Source organism: Rattus norvegicus, chromosome 2 (assembly GCF_036323735.1).
Source record: "Rattus norvegicus strain BN/NHsdMcwi chromosome 2, GRCr8, whole genome shotgun sequence".
NCBI classification, from domain to species: Eukaryota; Metazoa; Chordata; class Mammalia; order Rodentia; family Muridae; genus Rattus; species Rattus norvegicus.
The window spans coordinates 170,888,034-170,907,064 of NC_086020.1; the positions used below are offsets into that span (position 1 = coordinate 170,888,034).

The 19,031-nt window shown below is 41.6% G+C and overlaps 1 protein-coding gene across 2 annotated transcripts in view; it reads left to right on the plus strand.

Moving 5' to 3' along the window:
* Positions 1-19,031, plus strand: part of Dchs2 (dachsous cadherin-related 2) — a 208,027-nt gene that overhangs the window by 112,216 nt on the left and 76,780 nt on the right. For both annotated transcript variants that reach the window (XM_017591290.3, XM_006232535.5), the window contains exon 3: positions 4,893-5,124. In XM_017591290.3, the coding sequence (XP_017446779.1) occupies positions 4,893-5,124 (232 nt within the window). The remainder of the gene's footprint in view (positions 1-4,892; positions 5,125-19,031) is intronic.

Here is a 19,031-nt window from a genome sequence, read left to right on the forward strand (position 1 = left end):
GATAAGCATTTTTATCTCCCTTGTCACTTAGCTCAGTGGTTCCAATGCAGACAGGAATTCCTCCCTGGTAAGATCACTGAAGTATTACATATCATTAGTCACTCCAGTGCAAATTCCCTTCCCTGGAAACTCTTTGGAAAATCCCAGGTCTGTCTGTTAAAAACAGTAGCAGCAGCAGCAGCAGCAGCAACAACAGCAACAACAACCACAAAAACAACAATGGTATTTGAGAGGAACCTTCTCTCCTTCCAGCCATCCTGCCTTCTCCCTTACCTGATTATCAGCTGGTGTTCTTTGCCTGTTTCTGTGTTAATGAATCACACTATTTGCATCAGAAGCAAATCTATCTGAGCCCCAAGGTCCATGCACCCAGCCTATTCTAGTTTAGCAGAGCCCTGTAGTGGTCTTTCTTCCTCTATAACTGAATTTCTCGATTTCTCTTAGATAATTCCCACAGCAAACATGGTATAATGGCAACCTCTCCCTTTGGAACCAAACCCCATTTACTTTCTCATACCCTCTTAGGAAACCATTTTCTTTTTCCTCTACTCCATAGCAAATAGATTTGAACTAGCTCTTTCTACTTCATTTTTCAACTTTCTCCTTCCCACCTCTTACAGAAAGCTGATTTTATCAGGACAATTATATGTGTACCATATCTCGGGTTCTCAATCTAGTAATTTCTATTTTACTCAATCTCCCAGTTAATCTGAAAATATTCTTTGAATGTTGCCTTGGCTTTGGTGATACCCAGCGTACTGAGCTTTCTTTAGTAAGATAGGAAATCATTTCTCATCACCTTTTTGTACGAGTTCTAGGCTGGAATGCTCTGCCTTAGCTCACTAAGAAGTAAATCACAGCTTAGTAGAGCTAAACGTTGTGAAGGGCAGATATTAATATTTTACTCTTTAACAGTCACAGGATGCAAGAGCAAAGAGGAAAGAAAATAGACAATTGCCAAGGTAGAAATAATGAAAGAAAATTTTCCATAGGTACTGATTGACTCTTGTAGCCTTCTGGGCCTCCTATAGTAGGTGATCTCAAGCTTAGAGCTTTCTTAATGGACTTGCCCTTTCTCCATTGTAACTTGAAGGGATTGGCGTTCAGGTAGATTGCTCAGGTGTTTCTTCCCATATCCTTACAAATGATCAAAATTATTTTAAGTAGTCCATGACATATTTGTGGAAGTTGGAGATAAAAGTGAGAAATGCTAATACAGAGATTAGGCTATTAGGTACCTGTTGCCATGTAAACAGTTATACCTCAACTTTGAAGCTCAAGACAACACAGTCTCTAATTGCCAGGAATCTAGAGATACTCTCCTGAGTGGTTATGCCTCAGTGTCTCTTCTGATTGGCATTATGAGATCTCTCCACAGAGTCTTGGGAAGTGAACTAACTACTTAGATTAGCTCTCCTGCTCTGTCCTGTGGGATGCTGATTTCCCAACATGCTCCTTCTAAGGAATTCAGGAAGGGTGAATGCAACCCCACAGCTTACCATAACTGCAGCCATCTGGTTGTAACTTCACCCCAAGACAGAGAAAGCCATGGGAGACTGATACATAAATTCCATGTTCATGGATCTACAGTGTTCTGTACTCTGAGCTGTCTTCTGAGCATCTCTGTACTCTAGTTTCTCATTGAAGTAGGTAGGAAGAAAGACATGGAAGCCAGAAAAAGTGAGATTGTAACAACATAAGGAAGATAAGTATGTTTGAAATACATCAAAAGCATTCATTGTTGGTTACGCTAGGAAGAAATTCCCCACCTGATGAACTGAGCAGGTGCTCAGTGGGTTTATACACGCGAGACACTGACAACTCACACTCTGCCTCCAGAAGATGCCTTGTTCTTTGAGAGTAAGTGTAAGCTCTCTGTTATCTAACACTTGATTGTTTACACAGGATTTCATTAGTAAGTACCTTTGTTATAGAGGGTTTTCTGGTGTTGCGTTATTTTCTTCTTGTAGTCTTTTCTCTTTTCATTATTTTGCTTACCTGCTTTCTCAATCCTTCTTTCAACCTAAGAAGCTGCTCAAGCTCGAGGAGAAATATATTAGGAGAGAAAACAGGGAAAACAAAACCAATAAGTCAGGCCACCGGGAGTCCCAGTAGGCTCTATGCAGATGTCAAGTGTATTTCCTACATGCTTACAGTCCATCTACAGGTCTGCAGTCCTCTCTCTCCACCTCTCTCAGGACTCCTGTAGGCTATCTAGCTTTCCTGGTGATGGAGGCCGTTCTGGATCTGCACATACACAGGTGGCCGAATGCATATTACTTTCATTATGGTCCAAACCAGCTATTGTCTCTTCTATTCTGAATAGTAACTGGTAGGAGTCTGGTGCCTCATTCCACACAGAACATGAAAAAATAACATTATGTCTAATTATGGATTTCTCAATTTCTTTTAATCCCAAAAGGATGGTATACATGGGACAGCAGTGAGAGCCCTTTCTGGATTCTTGATTATCAGTCACAATGCCTTTCTCAGGCCGCCTCTTCCACATGTGTTCTGAGAGGCCACAGAGCCCATTTCTCTTTTCAAGCCTTCTTAGGTGTCCTTCCTTCTTAATTCTTCTTGATGCCTTCCTCCATAGCTTAGAAAGGCAGCTAAGAGAAGAAAAGGAGCCTGGGGGGAGGGTCACAAGTGAGAGAGCCGTCCTCCTCCCCTCCGCTGCTGTGACTTACCAAGGACTTTTGTCAGATCTGAAAGTCTCAAAATATGCCAGATAGAAATGGAAAATGGTGTTGGGAAGCAAGAACAGATGTTTTCCTTCAAAACAGGGAAAAATCCAAGGAGATGATTTCCTTCGATTTTATTTGTTCCTTCCCCTTTGGTTTTAGATGGAGCCAACATGAAATAAACAGTCTGGGATGCACCTCCCACTGCTTTATGTACTGTTTAACCTTTCTAAAACCAGGGAATCTCAGAATTCCCAAACCATGCAGCCTCAGGAGAAAAGATACGCCCCCCCCTTTATCATTTCTTTGAGAGTTTTGTATGATATATTTTGAACATATTCACCCCAACTCCTCCCAGACCCACTCCTCTCTCTCCCTTTCCTATCCACACAACTTTGTGTCCTTTTAGAAACAAAACTCTGAAACCATTCAGTACAGTGTGTTCTGCCCACATAACCCTGGATATGCAGCCTTCCACAGGAGTATGGTCAAACTACCAGGGCCTGCATCTTTAGGAATTCTGACTCTTTTTCTCCCAGAAGTTATTAATTACTAATAGTTTTGTAGCTAGGGGTAGGGTTTCATGCTCACCTCCCCTCGCCATGCTGGAATTTTGTCTGGATTGAGCTTACACGCTTTTCTGTACACCGTCACACCCTCTGTGAATTCTTATGTCTAACTGCTTGGCTGTGTCTGTAAAGCATCCCCTTGGTGTAGTCATCCACGGTCCCTGGTTCTTCGGATATTCTTTCCGCCTAACTCTTCTACAGTGATCTCTGAGCCTTGGGAGAGGGGGTGTAATATAGGTATAGATTCATTACAGTAAAGATGAGCATTCTGAAGTCTGCTATTCTACAGCTTGACCAATGTGGCTTTCTGTGTTAATCCCTGTCTATTGCAAAAGAAGCTTCTCTGATGAGGTGTAGATGCACTGATCTATGTGTAACTCATCAGGAGTCAGTTTGATGCTATGCTAATTTAGCAAAGTAATGGTAGAGGTTTCTCCCCTAGGACCTATAGACCATCTAACTACAGGGTTTTGGCCCCAGTAAAAGGGGCCAGGTATGGGTTTCAACTTGTGGGACATCCCTTAAAATGCAATCAGAAGGTGGTTAGTTGTCTCCCACGACATTCCTGCCATCACTGCATCAGGAAGCACGTCTTTTCAGACAGGTTGTTACTGTCCTTCACATGGCTGACAGCTGGGTAGACATTATGATGATCACTTCCCTCTTCTTGTGTGAACAGCGACTTTCAGCACCATGAAAGCTAGACAGTATGATAGAAACCTTAAGTTGAGCGACACCTTGATTTCTCTGTGTTCTGTAACTCAAGAATACCAGCTCAAACAAATAAATAGTCTAGTGGTGGGAATGTTTACTAGCTTTTGGCTAGTCAGGTCATACAGGGTCCCAGACATTATAGGCTACTTCCAATCTTCTCTTCTCCCTCTGGAACATGGCATAAGTTCTATGGATTCGAATAAGACCCCCATTGCTAAAGGACAAATTGCTTTGCTGTCCCTTTCTTCACTAAGTCTACTGTCTATTCCAAACATGGGGATTCCAAGAACCCCCACTGCTCCCTATTTCTGCCCTCAGTACTTGCTGTCTGTTCTGAACACTTCAGTCAGAGCAGCAGTTAAAACTAAAGTTAAACCATGCCGCCTGTGTGCTCAGAACTCTGTGATGGTGAAGAGCTCTGTGACCCCAGTGATCCCCATAGCCAACTCTGTCCTCCAGCGATAGGCCCTTGCTCTCCTTCTATCTCTCAGCAGAGCAGCTCAAGGTACCATGCTACTGCTTCAGGATCTTTGTACCAGATTTTCACCTGCCTTCAATTTTCTAGAAAACACAAGTCTAGCTCCCCTCAGAAGCTGCCCTTCCTCAAATCATTTCCTAATGAGATTTTCTTACAGCTCAAGAAGAATCCAAGATATATCTATATATCCAAGATATATATAATAGAACACATGTGTTCTATTGCTTCAGAAGTTTGTTTTAGGGTCATTGTTAGTAATTTTATCTCAGTGACAGGTACACACACACACACACACACACACACACACACACACACACACACACAGGCACCATAACATACCACACTACACTCTGTTATTTCAAAGTCTGTTTGGGGATTGTTGTCAGTTATATTTGATTCCAGTGTCCACAGAAGCCCAATTGTAATCACTGTTGGTTGATCTCACAGGGTGGTCTTAGTGCCCAAGCTTTTGTTCGGGTGGAAGTGGAGGATGTGAATGATAATTACCCTGTCTTCAACCCGTCAACCTATGTGACAAGCATCAGTGGCCAAACCCCTCCAGGAACTGAGATCATCAACGTTCTTGCCAGTGACAGAGATTCTGGAATATATGGAACAGTGGCTTATGAACTCATCCCAGGGGATCAGTCATCTCTCTTCACCATTGACTCCACTACAGGTATGTGATCTAAGGACAGCATTGCCCTCTGCTTGTAAACTTCTTAACTACTTAATATCCCAAATTAGGAAGACTAGAAATAGCCATGTTTTGTCCATAGTAGGAGTGTGGCAAGGTTTGACCATCCAGAAGGCACCATTGTGTGTTGAAATGGACTGGTGCTTTGTCAGTCAAGACCTGGATGAGTTTCACCTCTGTTCACCAAGACCTCAGGATTTTTAGAGACCCAAGTTTCATAGTAATGCCAGTCATCCTGTGTTGGGAGGTTGTCATGAAGACTAAAAACAGTAAATGCAGAAGCAGCCAGGTGTGCCTCGTTTGCAAGAGTTTATCTCCCTCTGTCTATTCCAGCATCTTTTCTATGGGTGACTTTGCCTCACTTCAGTGACCGAGAGGCCAATGCTGGAGCAGGACTCAGTATATGCCGTTCTTTGTACCAGTGCTGGCATTTCTTTAGACCTGGTGCTTTCTTTGTTTCTGAAATAATAGCTAAAGTTCATCTTTTCCCCCAAACACAGTAACTGTTTATCTGCCAAGGAACCCAGTGATCTGAATTTTCTACAAGTTTAAGTATTTCAAACATTACTTATTTTTATCTTGTTTGTTGTTGTCAAAGTAATGTTTAGAATATTTAGAAGACACACGATTTCAAGTAACTTTGTTGATAATTATAGATAGCCTGGCTTCAAAATGAGGCTACAAGTCAAGACAACATTTTGGTGTCTTTTTCATTTCTTTACCAGATCTGAAAATGGTTAGAATAAATTTTTTTAACTTTAATTCTGTGTTATCTGTATATACAAGCTAGTTGTCCTTCAAGAGGTCATTCTAATCCAAGCTAGACATTGTACATTATCTTATTTGTGATGACCACAGGTATGACTAGCCTGTCATTGTCTGCACAGGACACACAGTGTACTATGTTTGCCTTTCCATCCAGCCCCAGTTCTTAGTCATTCTTCCTGCCTGCAAGGTGAGCCCCCTCTGGCATGCGACAAGACATCTGGGGGTGAGTTATTTACCCTGGGGTCTTTAGAAGGCAAAATTTCCCTTGCTTAAAATAATTCACTGACGTGGCCCCCTTAACATTTTCAAGATCAGAGAAACATAGTTTGTAGGAAATTAGTCTGCTTATCTAGGCTTTTTCAAAATTCATCTTAACTGAGGACCTTAACTGCCTGTCATAGTCAGGCCCCGTAGGGCAGTAACATTGCCAAAAATATATAGGTCAGCCATAATCAGGAGACGGGATCTAAAAGCAGTTAGTGCATTGTTTTGAAAAGACATCACATTCACCATCCCAGAGCCCCTGGAAGAGCTTGAAGAAGGAGCTGTTAGGCATTCTGTTCACAGGAGAATTTTCTGTCCCTGTGGGCCATGGAGAGCCCTGTGCCTCTCTTCCTGGCACTCTCTACACAGCAAATGCCATTACTAATCATAGAGAGGCTTTGTGTAGGTCATTATCTAGGGACACATCAGAGGGACTTTTTTTTAAAGCAAAGACCAAGTTTGTAATGAAAGCAGCCTTGGGCTACTGTTGTTGGCAGGTTTGAAGGTTGTGTGTTTGGGTGGAAGACATTTGTCAGGCAAACAACATTTGGAATTTAGTTGTATTTAATCACAAATTGTAAGTGATCCAGGAGGACTGGTTATGTTTTGTTTTAACCTTTAGAGAATGGAACAGTGTCATTGCTAGCTATGGGAAAAAGTTGTCCAGGGAATGGGCAGTGCCAACCTGTACCAGGGCTTTCCAGAAGTTCACATGGTGAAACCCAGAAGCCAGTGTGTGTTTTCAGAATACCAGTAGGGCTCCAATGTCTATATCGATTATGAAATGTGACCTCATATGTTACCTCAAATACTCTTGGTCCTTTGTACAATTAAGATCTACTTTAAAGCAAGCAAGTTTAAACATTATTATTAGTTATAGTCACTATCTCGTACAATAGATAGTCAGAAATTCCATTCTGCTTGAGTGAAACAAAATGTCCTTTTAGTAGGTCATCCTGTTTCCCTCAGTCTTAGTTCATGGCAACTTCCATTATGTTCGAGGCTGCTGTCACATTGACTTTTTCTTTTGACTCCCACAGAAGAGCGTGATCAGTGTTTGCATTTTTGTGTATGGCTCTTTTCGCTTAGCACTGTTGTCTTCTAGGATATTCATGTTTTCGTAAGTGATAGAATATCCTTTGGAAGACTAAGTAGCCTGGGGTACATGCCTGGCATTTTCCTCAGCCATGCACTGGTAGGCACTTCAGTCCAGTCCATATCCTGGCCATTGTGAATAATGCCACAGAGTAAAGAACAGGCAGGTGCCTTCTCGGTATGCGGATTTTACTGTCATTGGCCATATACCCAGAAGTGGATGCTCTGTTTTGGACGTTGTGGACTCTCTGTATGTGTTTTCCCATAGTGACCATATCACATGCTCTATCAACAGATGTTCTCAAGGAGGAGAAGGTGGAGTCCTGAAATATGGATGTCCCCTTCTGTAGTTGTTGTGTTTTAGTAACTTTTCTTTTACCATAAAGCCCACTTCTATGAAAGGCAGTAGCGATAGAAAAGTCCTGAGATGCACCGTCATTAAACGTTTGTGAAGTAAGTGGATACATGACAACAGACATAATTGAAAAGTGGTTTGAATTATTACTGCAACCTCCCAAGGATCTGCCTGGGAATTCCATTGATAATAAGGAACAAAACTTGGTTTAAAATCCTCTCTGTGACATGGCATGGCCAGGAACCCTGTCCCATTCTCCCACTTTTTTTTTTTTACTCTCAACTTGTGTGGACACTTCATGTTTTCTCTCTTCCTTTTGTGTTTAGCTTTATGAATTTCTTTTCAAGGGTGAGACCTTTCTGTTTACAGTGGGGATTTTTCAACCTCATCTCAATGTACCTGATTCTCATTCTCCCTTTGGGGCTTGAGTTCTTACAGTGCTTGGCAGGTAGTGTAGTCATCTAGTAAAAAGGCTGAGACCCAGTGAGTCAACCTATGTGATCACTGGCCCTCCAAACGCTCGCCTATCTCTGGAGGAACCCCACTCTCTTGCCGTCAGTCTATTCATTCTTTATTTGGATGATGTTTTTATTTGTCCCAGGCATGCTATTTGAAAGCTTACGTAATTTGTGTTGGAGGTTCGAGTTTTCCAGAGGAAGAGATCACTCATCGATCTGCTTCTGCCACAACCAAGATGCATGCCTTGAAAACTTAGTGTGCTCTTCTGGGAAAAGAACTATTTTGAAGAAAACTGGAAGTGGATGTGTCAGTGTTGTGGCTGTCTTCTCTTGTGGGTTTATCTTCCTGTTCTGTTTCTGGTTTCCTATGTTTGTTGCTCATTCAGAGAACATTTTTGTAGGCTGCTTTCAGGCACGAGGCGAGAGGTTCTGACTGGAGTCTTCGCTGCTCAGTCCAGTGGCTTGCTTTGATGTGGGCAAGAGGCAGGCCACTCTGGTTTGAGTTTTAAGAGGGAGAAACACAGGGAGTAGATTTATTAATAGCTCTCCTTGCCAGTATTTTATTCTATTTATAAATTATGTGTAGATATGTTTTATTCTGCTTAATACTGTTTTTACTCTGTGTGTGTTTGTGTGTTTGTGTTTGTGTATGTGTGTATATGTGTGTATATGTGTGTGTTTGTGTGTGTGTGTGTGTGTGTGTGTGTGTGTGTGTGTGTGCATCTGTATATGGCCACATGTGGAAGTCAGGGAGCAAGTTTCAAAACACAATTCTCACAATTCTCTCCTTTCACTGTGTGGTGAACACAGGTTTTCATGTTTGGCTGCCAGCATCCTTACCAGCCAAGCCATCTTGCTGGCCTGAGATGAACTTCTTGCAAGTCTCCAATCTGTGATAATCGTCCTGCCTCTGCCTCTTTAGTAGCATACTTTTTTTTCCTAGCTGGTAAATACCACCACATCCAGAAGCCTCCATTTCAAAGTACTCTTCATAGTAGCATAAAACAGCCATCGAATAGCCATGATTTCATCTTATTTACCTAATTCTTTTTCACTTAAGGGCAACTTAATTGCCAAATTCAGCGTCTGTGATCTTATCTGGGGCCATATATGCAAAGGAGAGGCTCCTGGGGGCTTGCTAGCTGCCAGGTCAGTGAGAGATATTGCCTCAAAACCTAAGATGGAGAGCTACAGAGGAAAATATGCACTGTAGAACTCTGATGTAAACACACACACACACACACACACATGCAAACACATGCACACACACATGCATACGCATGTGAGCATACACACACACACACACACACACATGTGCACACACACATGACTGTGTAGCTCATCTACTTAAGGCATAAAGTGTAAGCAGGACCACCTGTGCAACACATCCACAATGCGTATACAAGACACTGCCCTAACTTCGTGGGGCACACCAGTGACTAACACAGGCAGACATGCCTCTCAACAGTGCTTACAGGAATAGGCTTGTGCTGCCCGACCTAAGTTTAGTTGTGGTATACACAAAGTTTAAGCTTTGTGCTACAGAAAAATAAGTAATCAGATGGGTAGCCGCCTGCCGGCCCAGGGCAGCGGTGCCCCAGTGTTATTGCAATGTTTCGTTTGTATGGGTTGTGAGGACTTCAGTGTGGATGATAAGTAATGTAGCATGGGCCATTTTTCTTTGTTTTCAGAGCAGACTCTTTTCTTTCCTAATGTTAGTTTTATGCTCAGATTTCTTACCATGCAACGGTTCTCATAATTCTTCCTGATTGCCACTCTCCTGTGCTTTAACATTTGATGCTCTGCTGTGTACTTAATAAATTAATACCATACCCCATTTTATAAGGGCTGTGAGCCTGCTCATGCCAAATAAATATTTTTTCTTGTACATGCAAGACAGACTCTGAAATTAATCATGAGCACCTAATGAGTAAATGTTACTTTCAAAGGAAACAAAAGCATGTTAGAGAATTTTCTCATGAGTGCTTTCAGTACGAGATCATAGACTTGCAGAAATGAAAAGTTCTTTACAAATCCACTGCCTCACTGAGCAAAGGAAAATTAAACTAGAAGGGACATGGTGATATGTCCAAAAGTGGAGATAGGCAATATATGGAAAAGGTGATTAAGATCATGTCCCACATAAACTTTTAAATACATTTTTATTAATTAATTTAATTACTTACTTTATATCCCAACATTTGCCCCCTTTCCAGTTTCTCCCTTACCCAGCTCCTCCACCATTCTCCCCTCTTGTTTTCCTCTGAGAGGGGAGCCCTCCCAGGTATCACCCCATCCTGGCACATCAAGTCTCTGCAGGACTGGGCGCATCCTCTCCACTGAGGCCAGACAAGGCAACCCAGACAGGGGAAGGGTATCCACCAGCAGACAAGTTCAGAACCAACTTGCTCCAGTTCTTGGGGGACTTGCATGGTGATGAAGCTGCATATCTGGTACATATATGTGAGGCGGGCCTAGATCCAGAGCATGCTCTCTCTTTGGTTGGTGATTCAGTCTCAGGGAGGCCTCTAGGGTCCAAGTTAGTTGATTCTGTTGGTCTTCCTGTGGAGTCCATCCTCTTTAGGTCCCTCAATCCTTCCCCCAATTCTTCTACAAGACTCCCCTGAGCTTCATCTAATGTTTGGCTGTGGGTCTTTGCATCTGTTTGCATCAGCTGCTGAGAGGAGCCTCTTAGAGGACAGTTATGCTAGGTCTCTATCTGTAAGCATAACGGAGTATCATGAATTGTGTCAGGGATTGGTTCTTGCCCATGGGATGGGTCTCAATAAAGAACTCAAGATGTTAGACATCAACAACCCAAATAACCCAATTAAAAATGGGGTACAGAGCTAAACAGAGAATTCTCGACAGAGGAATCTTGAAGGGCCAAGAAACAAAGAAATGTTCAATTTGCATCAGGGAGATGCAAATCAAAATGACTCTGAGATTCTACCTCAGACTCATCAGAATGGAGATCAAAAGTCAGGAGACAGCACATACTCCTGAGGTTGTGGAGCAAGGGAAACACTCCGCCATTGCTGGTGGGAGTGCATCATTATAGAAGTTAATTTGGCAGTTTCTCGGAAAATTAGAAATAGTTCTACCTCGGGACTTAGTTATATCACTCCTGGGCATATACCTAAAAGATGCTCTACCATACCAGAAGGACGCATGCTCCACTCTGCTCATAGCACCTGTATTCATAAGAGCCAGAAGCTGGAAGCTATGCTATGTCCCTCAGTTGAAGAAAAGAAAAAGGAAATGTGGTTCACATACACAATGGAATAAATATTACTCGGCTATTAGAAACGAAGGCATCATGGATTTTTCAGGCAAATGGAGAATTAGAAAATATCATCCTGAGTGAGGCCACCCAGACCTAAGAGAACATGCATGGAATGCTCCCACTGATAAGTGGATATTAGCCATAAAGCACAGGATAACCACGCTGCAATCCACAGACCCAAAGAAACCAAGTAACAAGGAGGATGCTTGACTCTTTCTCAGAAGGGAACATAAAATAGATATCAGAGGTGGATGGATGGATGGATGGATGGATGGATGGATGGAGGGGATTGGGTGGGAAAGGGGATGGGGAGAGGAATGGGGCAGGGGAATCAGGTGTAGGGAGAGCAAGGGAGAGAGGATGGAAATCAGCAGTGGGCAGGGCTGGAGGACATCTCTAGGACATGCCAGGGACTTGGGATTGTGGGAAGTTTATTTACTATTTCGAGTAGATAAACAGGATTTTTATATCCATGTATAAACTAGGAGTTCATAGCCTATGAATCCGACTTACTCACGGGCAAAGTTATAAACCCAACACTTGGTTTTCTTATTGAACTTCCAATCCTGTGTTCTTTCTATTGTTGGGACTATGTTTAAACTGCAGAAAAAAAGGTAAGACAAATACAGATTCTCTTATTCAAGTAAATAGGGGTAAGAAGATCTCTCTTTGTGGCTTCCTATACAAGCCTGTTCCAAGCACCAAACTAAGTACTAATTTTTAAACTCATTGTTTTAATTGACTAGTTTAGTGGAGTATTGCAATAAATGTATTTTTTTCTTAAGATGTCATTTGGTTCTCAATTTAAAGTAAAATGTCTATTCTAGTCCTTTCTGCTGCTACAATGTATACCCCAAACAATTGGTAAGTCTTTCTATTGCCACAGAATGAAAAAGAAGAGACTTTGGAAGTACCAATAATTAATAAGGAGTTAGTGTCACTCTTCTACAGCTTGGGTTATTACTATTGGGTTATTACTATTGGGTTATTACTATTCGGGGGGAACTATTTATTTTATGTTCCATATTAGGAGATAGTTCTATTTTTCTTATTTTCATTCTTTCTCACAAGACCATTTTACAACTCAAGTAATGATCAACAGATTAATTTATAGGGAGGATTTCCAATACGTTTAAGAGTATTGTGTCTTTTCCAAAATATTTGATCCTGAAAGTTAGTAGTGCTTAACTACCGGTCACATGCATTTAAAACGTGGCAGGATCAGCTGACAGACGATCTTCATAATCCGTCTTCTCACCGCTCCCACTCCGCCAATCTAAAGCCCCTTTCCCCTGAGACTTAAATTAAAAAGTGACACCATGGAGAACATAGACAAATGACAATGCAGCTAAGGACTTGTAAGGGTTCTAGTTCCTTTTTCAGTGGGTGTGAGAGTTTATTTGCCCTAGAGCTCCAGATCGCTGAACCTTACTGAGACGTCAAGGCAGGAATTCAAGTAGACAGTCACATCTTCTCCACAGACAAGAGCAAAGCATACGCTCCTCACTTGTTTGCTTGCTCTCCGCTAACTTTCTGTTTTCTTGAACTGTTCAGTGTCTCTTGCCAAGGGAATGGTGATGCCCATAAGGGTCTGGCTCTTTCCACATCAACTAATCAAGGCAGCTCCCCACAGACATGCTCACAGGTCAAACTGATCTAGATAATTCCTCATTAAGACACACTTTGAAGGTGACTCCAGGCTTGTCAAGTTGAAAACAAAAACAGATCAACACAGTATGTAATTCCAAATACTTATTAAAACACAAAATAACCAGTGATCTGTAAATTTATTGGTATTTGTCTTTCAAGGTTGAGGTTGGTCCTTGAACCAGTAGCTAATGACGATTTGCAAGGGTCATAAAAAATGGGAGCCAAACAACCACTGTGTTTTAAAGTATTAAGAAGACAGTGTTACAGATTGCAAGCTGTCCAATATGTACTAACGGAGTCTTTTATGATTTTACTATTTACGATGCTAAATGTGTATATTTAGTTTAATTATATTTTATATGTGGCATGAATATGCACATGAACATACACACACACACAAGACTCAAATTACACTTTCTGTTTGTAAACTCTGCTCCTGTGAAATTGAATAGAAAAAAGACTGAATTAAAAATTCAGATAGATTTCCATGCTTTTGTGTGTGTGTTAAAGATTTTAAAGAAAGTGCGTGTTCGAAATGTTTTATCTACAGATTCACGGTTTCAATGATTCACCCCTCCTCCATGTGGTGAATGTTCACTCAACAAAATTTCCTAGACCCAGGAGTGTATCTCTAATGGTTATTTCCTTCCTACTGCTTTCCTGGACTCCTCACTTGACTCTCCTTTGGGTCAGCACATTAAAAGACAACAAAACACTTTCTGTAGACCAAACGGGAGCATTGTTTTGCTTTTCATTACTTCTCTCTCTCTCTCTCTCTCTCTCTCTCTCTCTCTCTCTCTCTCTCTCTCTGTGTGTGTGTGTGTGTGTGTGTGTGTGTGTGTGTGTGTGTGTGTGTGTGTGTGTACTGGCTCTGGTCTTGAGCCAAGGTCCTTACATGTACTAAACACATGCCCTGTCACTGAGTTGCATTCTCAGCCACTCTTCCTCATTAAGGGACTGTGTGTATCTTCCACAAGAAAGAGTAACTCAGGGAAATCCCCATGTACTGAACACAGAATTCAGCAAAATCTAGAATAGCTACACAAGGTGATATGGGACAGAGGGAACATGGGCTGTGGCACTTTTCAGGACAGCTCCAATTGCATCAGGAGAAAACCTGATGATTCCAGAGTGGCAGATCTGGAGGTGGACAGTCTTAGGTATTTATAACAAAAAACTAAAATGTACTTTTGAGCTGTAAAGTAAGCAAGAAGCCCTGCATTCCACAGGGTCTGTGTGGTGTGGGTTATAGGAAAGAGTCACATCTTGTTAAGATATAAAAGGTTGACAGATTGGAGAGAGAAGATTGATAGATCCTGGGGAGCTGCTGTTGATTTCCATGTTTCTCTGGGGTGAGTTACCTGCAGCTCATTGACTGTTCAGAGAACCTAGTACATGTTCCCTGAGCTAAGAATAAGGCTCACAGAAGACTCGTGTCTGGCAGTCATCTGAGAAATCTGAAGGGAAAAAAATGGCTGGCAGCAGAATAAAGGAGTAGTTTCTGAAGTGGAGGCAAACCACATTCCAGAAGCTTGTAGGGCTGAACAGAGCTCAATGTTTCTCCTGGTTACATTCGGAGAAAGAAAAATGGTGTTGTTGTTAGGTTCTGTCTCTTCAGGAGCACAGGGCGTGCCTCCAATTCTTTGTAGACAAGAAACAGTAACAAACATTCTGAGTAAAGATTAGATTAGAATATAGCTTCAGATTAGAAGTTATAGGGCTGCCCCAGAGTAGCCAAGAATATGCTTCCCACAGTTTGTCTCTTGAGCATCTTCCCAAGGCTCATTTGATTGTAGCTTGGTCCACAGCTTATGTGCTGCTGAGAGATGGCAGAACTTCTAGGAGACCAGGCCTAAGGGAGATGTAAGGTTCTTGGTGGCTGCCTCTGAAGGGGAATCTTAGGACTGCATCTCATATTTTCTCTGTCTTTGCTTCCTCTGTCATTCGCCATCATCATAGAGGACTGGGTTCCAACAGACCAAAAATAATAAGGCCAAGGGACAACAAGCCATGTGGAACTTTCCAATGTTCTATGGACCACACCCATTCTCCGATAGGATCATGTCTTGCTGTTATCATTACAGGAAGCTCACCCAGAGACAAAACACCACTTCTGAGATGTAATCAGGAGTTGTGCTACCCTTCCTACGACCTGTATTGAGCCAAAAGTATAATCTAAACTAAACCCTTTTAGGTTGATTTTCTTGGGTCTTTGTTATGGTAATAGAAAGCTGATGAAAAATGAAAATGGCTTTTAAGCAACTGCTCAGTCTAAGAAATCTTCCTGCTAGGTCGCTATGACACTGCCTGTCAGGCAGTGCTTCCTGCCCACTCTCTGCCTTCTCTCCTCTCGCTTCAACCATGAATGATTTAGAAACTCCAGTGAGTAAGGTGAGAGAGCAGACAAGAGGTAATCTAAAGGGAGGAGGAGAAGCTAATCACTTTGACATGAATAGCATACTTCCTACCTAAACGTCATGTAAAGTTAGAGTTCTGCTGTCCTTTATCTAATGATAATCCAGGCATTGTGAGGATTGCTCGTAAGGACAAAGCTGTAAGGTAGAACAGGTAGAAGTAACTGGGGGGTACTTTACAAGTATTGTTTCTTTTGTGTGTGTGCATATGTGTGTATGTGTGTATGTTCATATGTTATATATAGATGCTAGCAAATGCGTGTGCACATACATGTGGAGGTCAGAGGTTTCCTTCAGTGTCTTCTATAACTCTGAACTTCATCTTTGGAGCCAAGTTCTCTCACTGACACTGGAGCTGGCTGACTTGCCTAGACTGGCTGACCTCTGCCTGTGTCTCATAGACTCATGCTATCATACTGGCATTGTCATGTGCATGCTGAGGACCTGAACTTTACCGATGGGTCCATCTCCCCTGTCATTCCGTTTCTTCCAAGGGGTACATGGCTGACTTAATCTTCAAACTTTTGTCCTAACTCTAGCATTTCTCTGTATTCTTTTTTTTTCTTTTTTTTTCGGAGCTGGGGACCGAACCCAGGGCCTTGCGCTTGCTAGGCAAGCGCTCTACCACTGAGCTAAATCCCCAACCCCATTTGTCTGTATTCTTAAAGTTATTTCCTATTTTAATCTATTTCTCAGATTCATCTACACTTATGTAATTCCTCATTCTTCTTCCTTTTTCTTTTTAAACTGTGAGTTTGGATTTTTATCTGAGAGAATTCTTTGAACCCCGGGAATGAAGGTGGGTTGCTCTGAAAAGCACTTGTGTTTTGCTTTTGTTCAAATGCCTTAGGGACATATCTGTCCTCATTTATATCCTGTTTCTGTCTGTCTGCCTGTCTGATTCTCTCTCTCTCTCTCTCTCTCTCTCTCTCTCTCTCTCTCTCTCTTTCACACACACACACACACACACACACACACACACACACACACACACACGCATGTGCACCACGGAACCCCAGGCATCCTGTATGTTTGGCCTATGTTGTATCACTCAGGTCATCTCCAGTATTATGTCTATACATTTACATTTTTTCTTGGCTTCAATTTTTTTCCACATTAGCTGTATTGTTAATCCAGACTTCAGATTAATACAAGAGCTGCTTCCCATTCAGGAATTCTCAGAAGAAATGTTTATCACCTCTAGCACTGAGTTTCAAATCAGACAATTTTCTTTGCAGCCCCCTGGAGATGAAGTAATTCATTTCTAGTTCATCTTGCGACTGAAACTTTGTGGAATAATTTTATCAGACAAAACCCGGATAGATTTTCAACCCCTGTCCTCTTCCTACCCATAGAAGACTGTGGTGTGGTCTTCTGCTGTCTGAACACCACAGATTCATTAAAGGGAAAGCTCACTCTCAAGAGCACTAGGATTTGGCAGATTATCAGAGTCAAGGCTCAATGCAGCATGCTGCTCAATGTCTCTAGACATGATTTAATTTTTAGCCCCTTTTATTGTTGACTTATTCTTTCAGAGACCGTATATTCACATTTTACAAAGCAGCTGCTCCTGGGAAGGGAGTCTGAGGACCAGTCTGAAACAGATAATCCCCACCGAGGTTACTTTCTGTGGTCATCGGTGATCTATGGCTGTCTCATTTCATGTGCACGATCGTGAACATCGAGAGAAGTATTACTTTGAAAGTCAAAATTATAGCATCTCATTTTTTTCTTGTTACATTTCTGTATTTTCTCATATACAGATATGGAAAATATTGACTGCATGGTTTAAAACTTGATTTCTTAAAAGGATAAAAATTGCTGACTTAGAGGAGCTCTTTAGAGTGCGTGCTGAAGTCACTGTATGCCTGTGCTTTTGTGTGTTCAGGGAGCACCATATGCTTAGGACTCCAATCAGCCACAGAGGGGATAAGCTCGTAGCAAAATTTCACACTGAGATGGAAAAATCTAATAGAACTTCCAAGTTCTTTTAACTAAGTAGTTTACTTTTTGTGAAAAATGCTTGCCTGTCTGTTCGTCCATCTCTCTCTGTCTGTCTATCTATCTATCTATCTATCTATCTATCTATCTATCTATCTATCTATCGTCTATCTATCCTCTATGTGTGTGCAGGTGTGCATGTGAGTATGTTTGTGTATCTGTGTGTGTACATATGTGAAAGTGTCCTGTAGATACCAGAAGAGCAACTTGGATTCTCCGGAGCTGGAGTGGTGGCTGTGAGTTATCTCTCACAATCTGAGAGTCATCTCTCCAGCCTGTCAAATTATTTCTAATATCTGTGATGTTACATATTTGAAGCAAATTGTAGGATTTGACCAAATCTTCTTTGTTAAGGTAATTAAAGCCAAAGTAACTAGGATAACATATTTCTGGACCATGAACAGTTTCGTTAAAAAGTTACCATGCCCTTGCTATGCCTTAAAAATCCATATGAAAAGCAAGGAGTTAATATATTAGTGTATTAGTAATAACACTTTCGTTTCTGCACACACCTATAAGGTCCTTAACAATAGGCGTGGGCATTTAGATATTTCATATTTAGGCAATTGGAAGTGCCTTTACCTCTGCTTCAAGTATAACTGATATCTGAGCTCACACAACTCCAGCAGGTAGATGCCTGTCCATCCATCCATCCATGGAAGACTAGTGTTCTGTGTCTTCCACGGAGACTTAGATGCTCAGAGAGTGTTGTGGCCTGTCTCCTGTGAGATGGTTATGTGGAGCAGGCATCAGTACACCCTGTCACAGTGGAAAACTTCCAATGGGTAGAGTCCATCTGAGAAAGACGGTCAAGGAGACAGCAAAGGAAGACGTTAAATTTCATTTGTCAGCAGTCCACAGATACACTGTCATCACTTATGTATTGTCTAATTTTGTTCTCTCTAAAGCACCCAGATAAAGCAGGCTTCTGTTTTATTATTCAAGGAGCATCTGTCAGTTATCTTGTTGTTTATTGTTTGGAAGGTAATTATAGCAGCACTGAGACACATGTGTGAGTCAACCTTTGGTTACAACTGCCACACGCACCAACATACACACGAATTTCTCTCTAAAGACTATAATTTTCTCTAGCCGCCAAACCCTAAATAGACATAAAAGAACAGCAATAATGTAAGCTTGGCTTTATTATGTATATTTAATCTTATTTTTAAATATTTCAAAAATAGTTTGTTCCCCTTGTCAGAATCTCCCTGTGAGGAGGAGGAAAATGGTATGCTATTAAAGATATGGTAATATAGAGCTCTAGTCTATTAACAATAATGAATGTCATTAAGCAAAATCTGCACAGGTATTGGTTCTACATGAGGATGCACAGACCAAACCAACACGACATCACACATGATGACTCCCTGAACAATGTCAAGAGAGAGTTCATGACCTGATCCATAAAGCAGACAATTTCAGCCAACAAGAAAAGGAATTCCCTTTCGCTTTAATCTTTACAAGAAAAATAGCTTTGAAATGACCTGTCACTTTTTCTGTTTCTTCTTTCTTCTGCCCCTTTCCCGCTATAAAATCAACTTCCTCTGCTTGCCTCATTCAGAATATTTTAATCACAAAGCATGGCCCAATTCTAG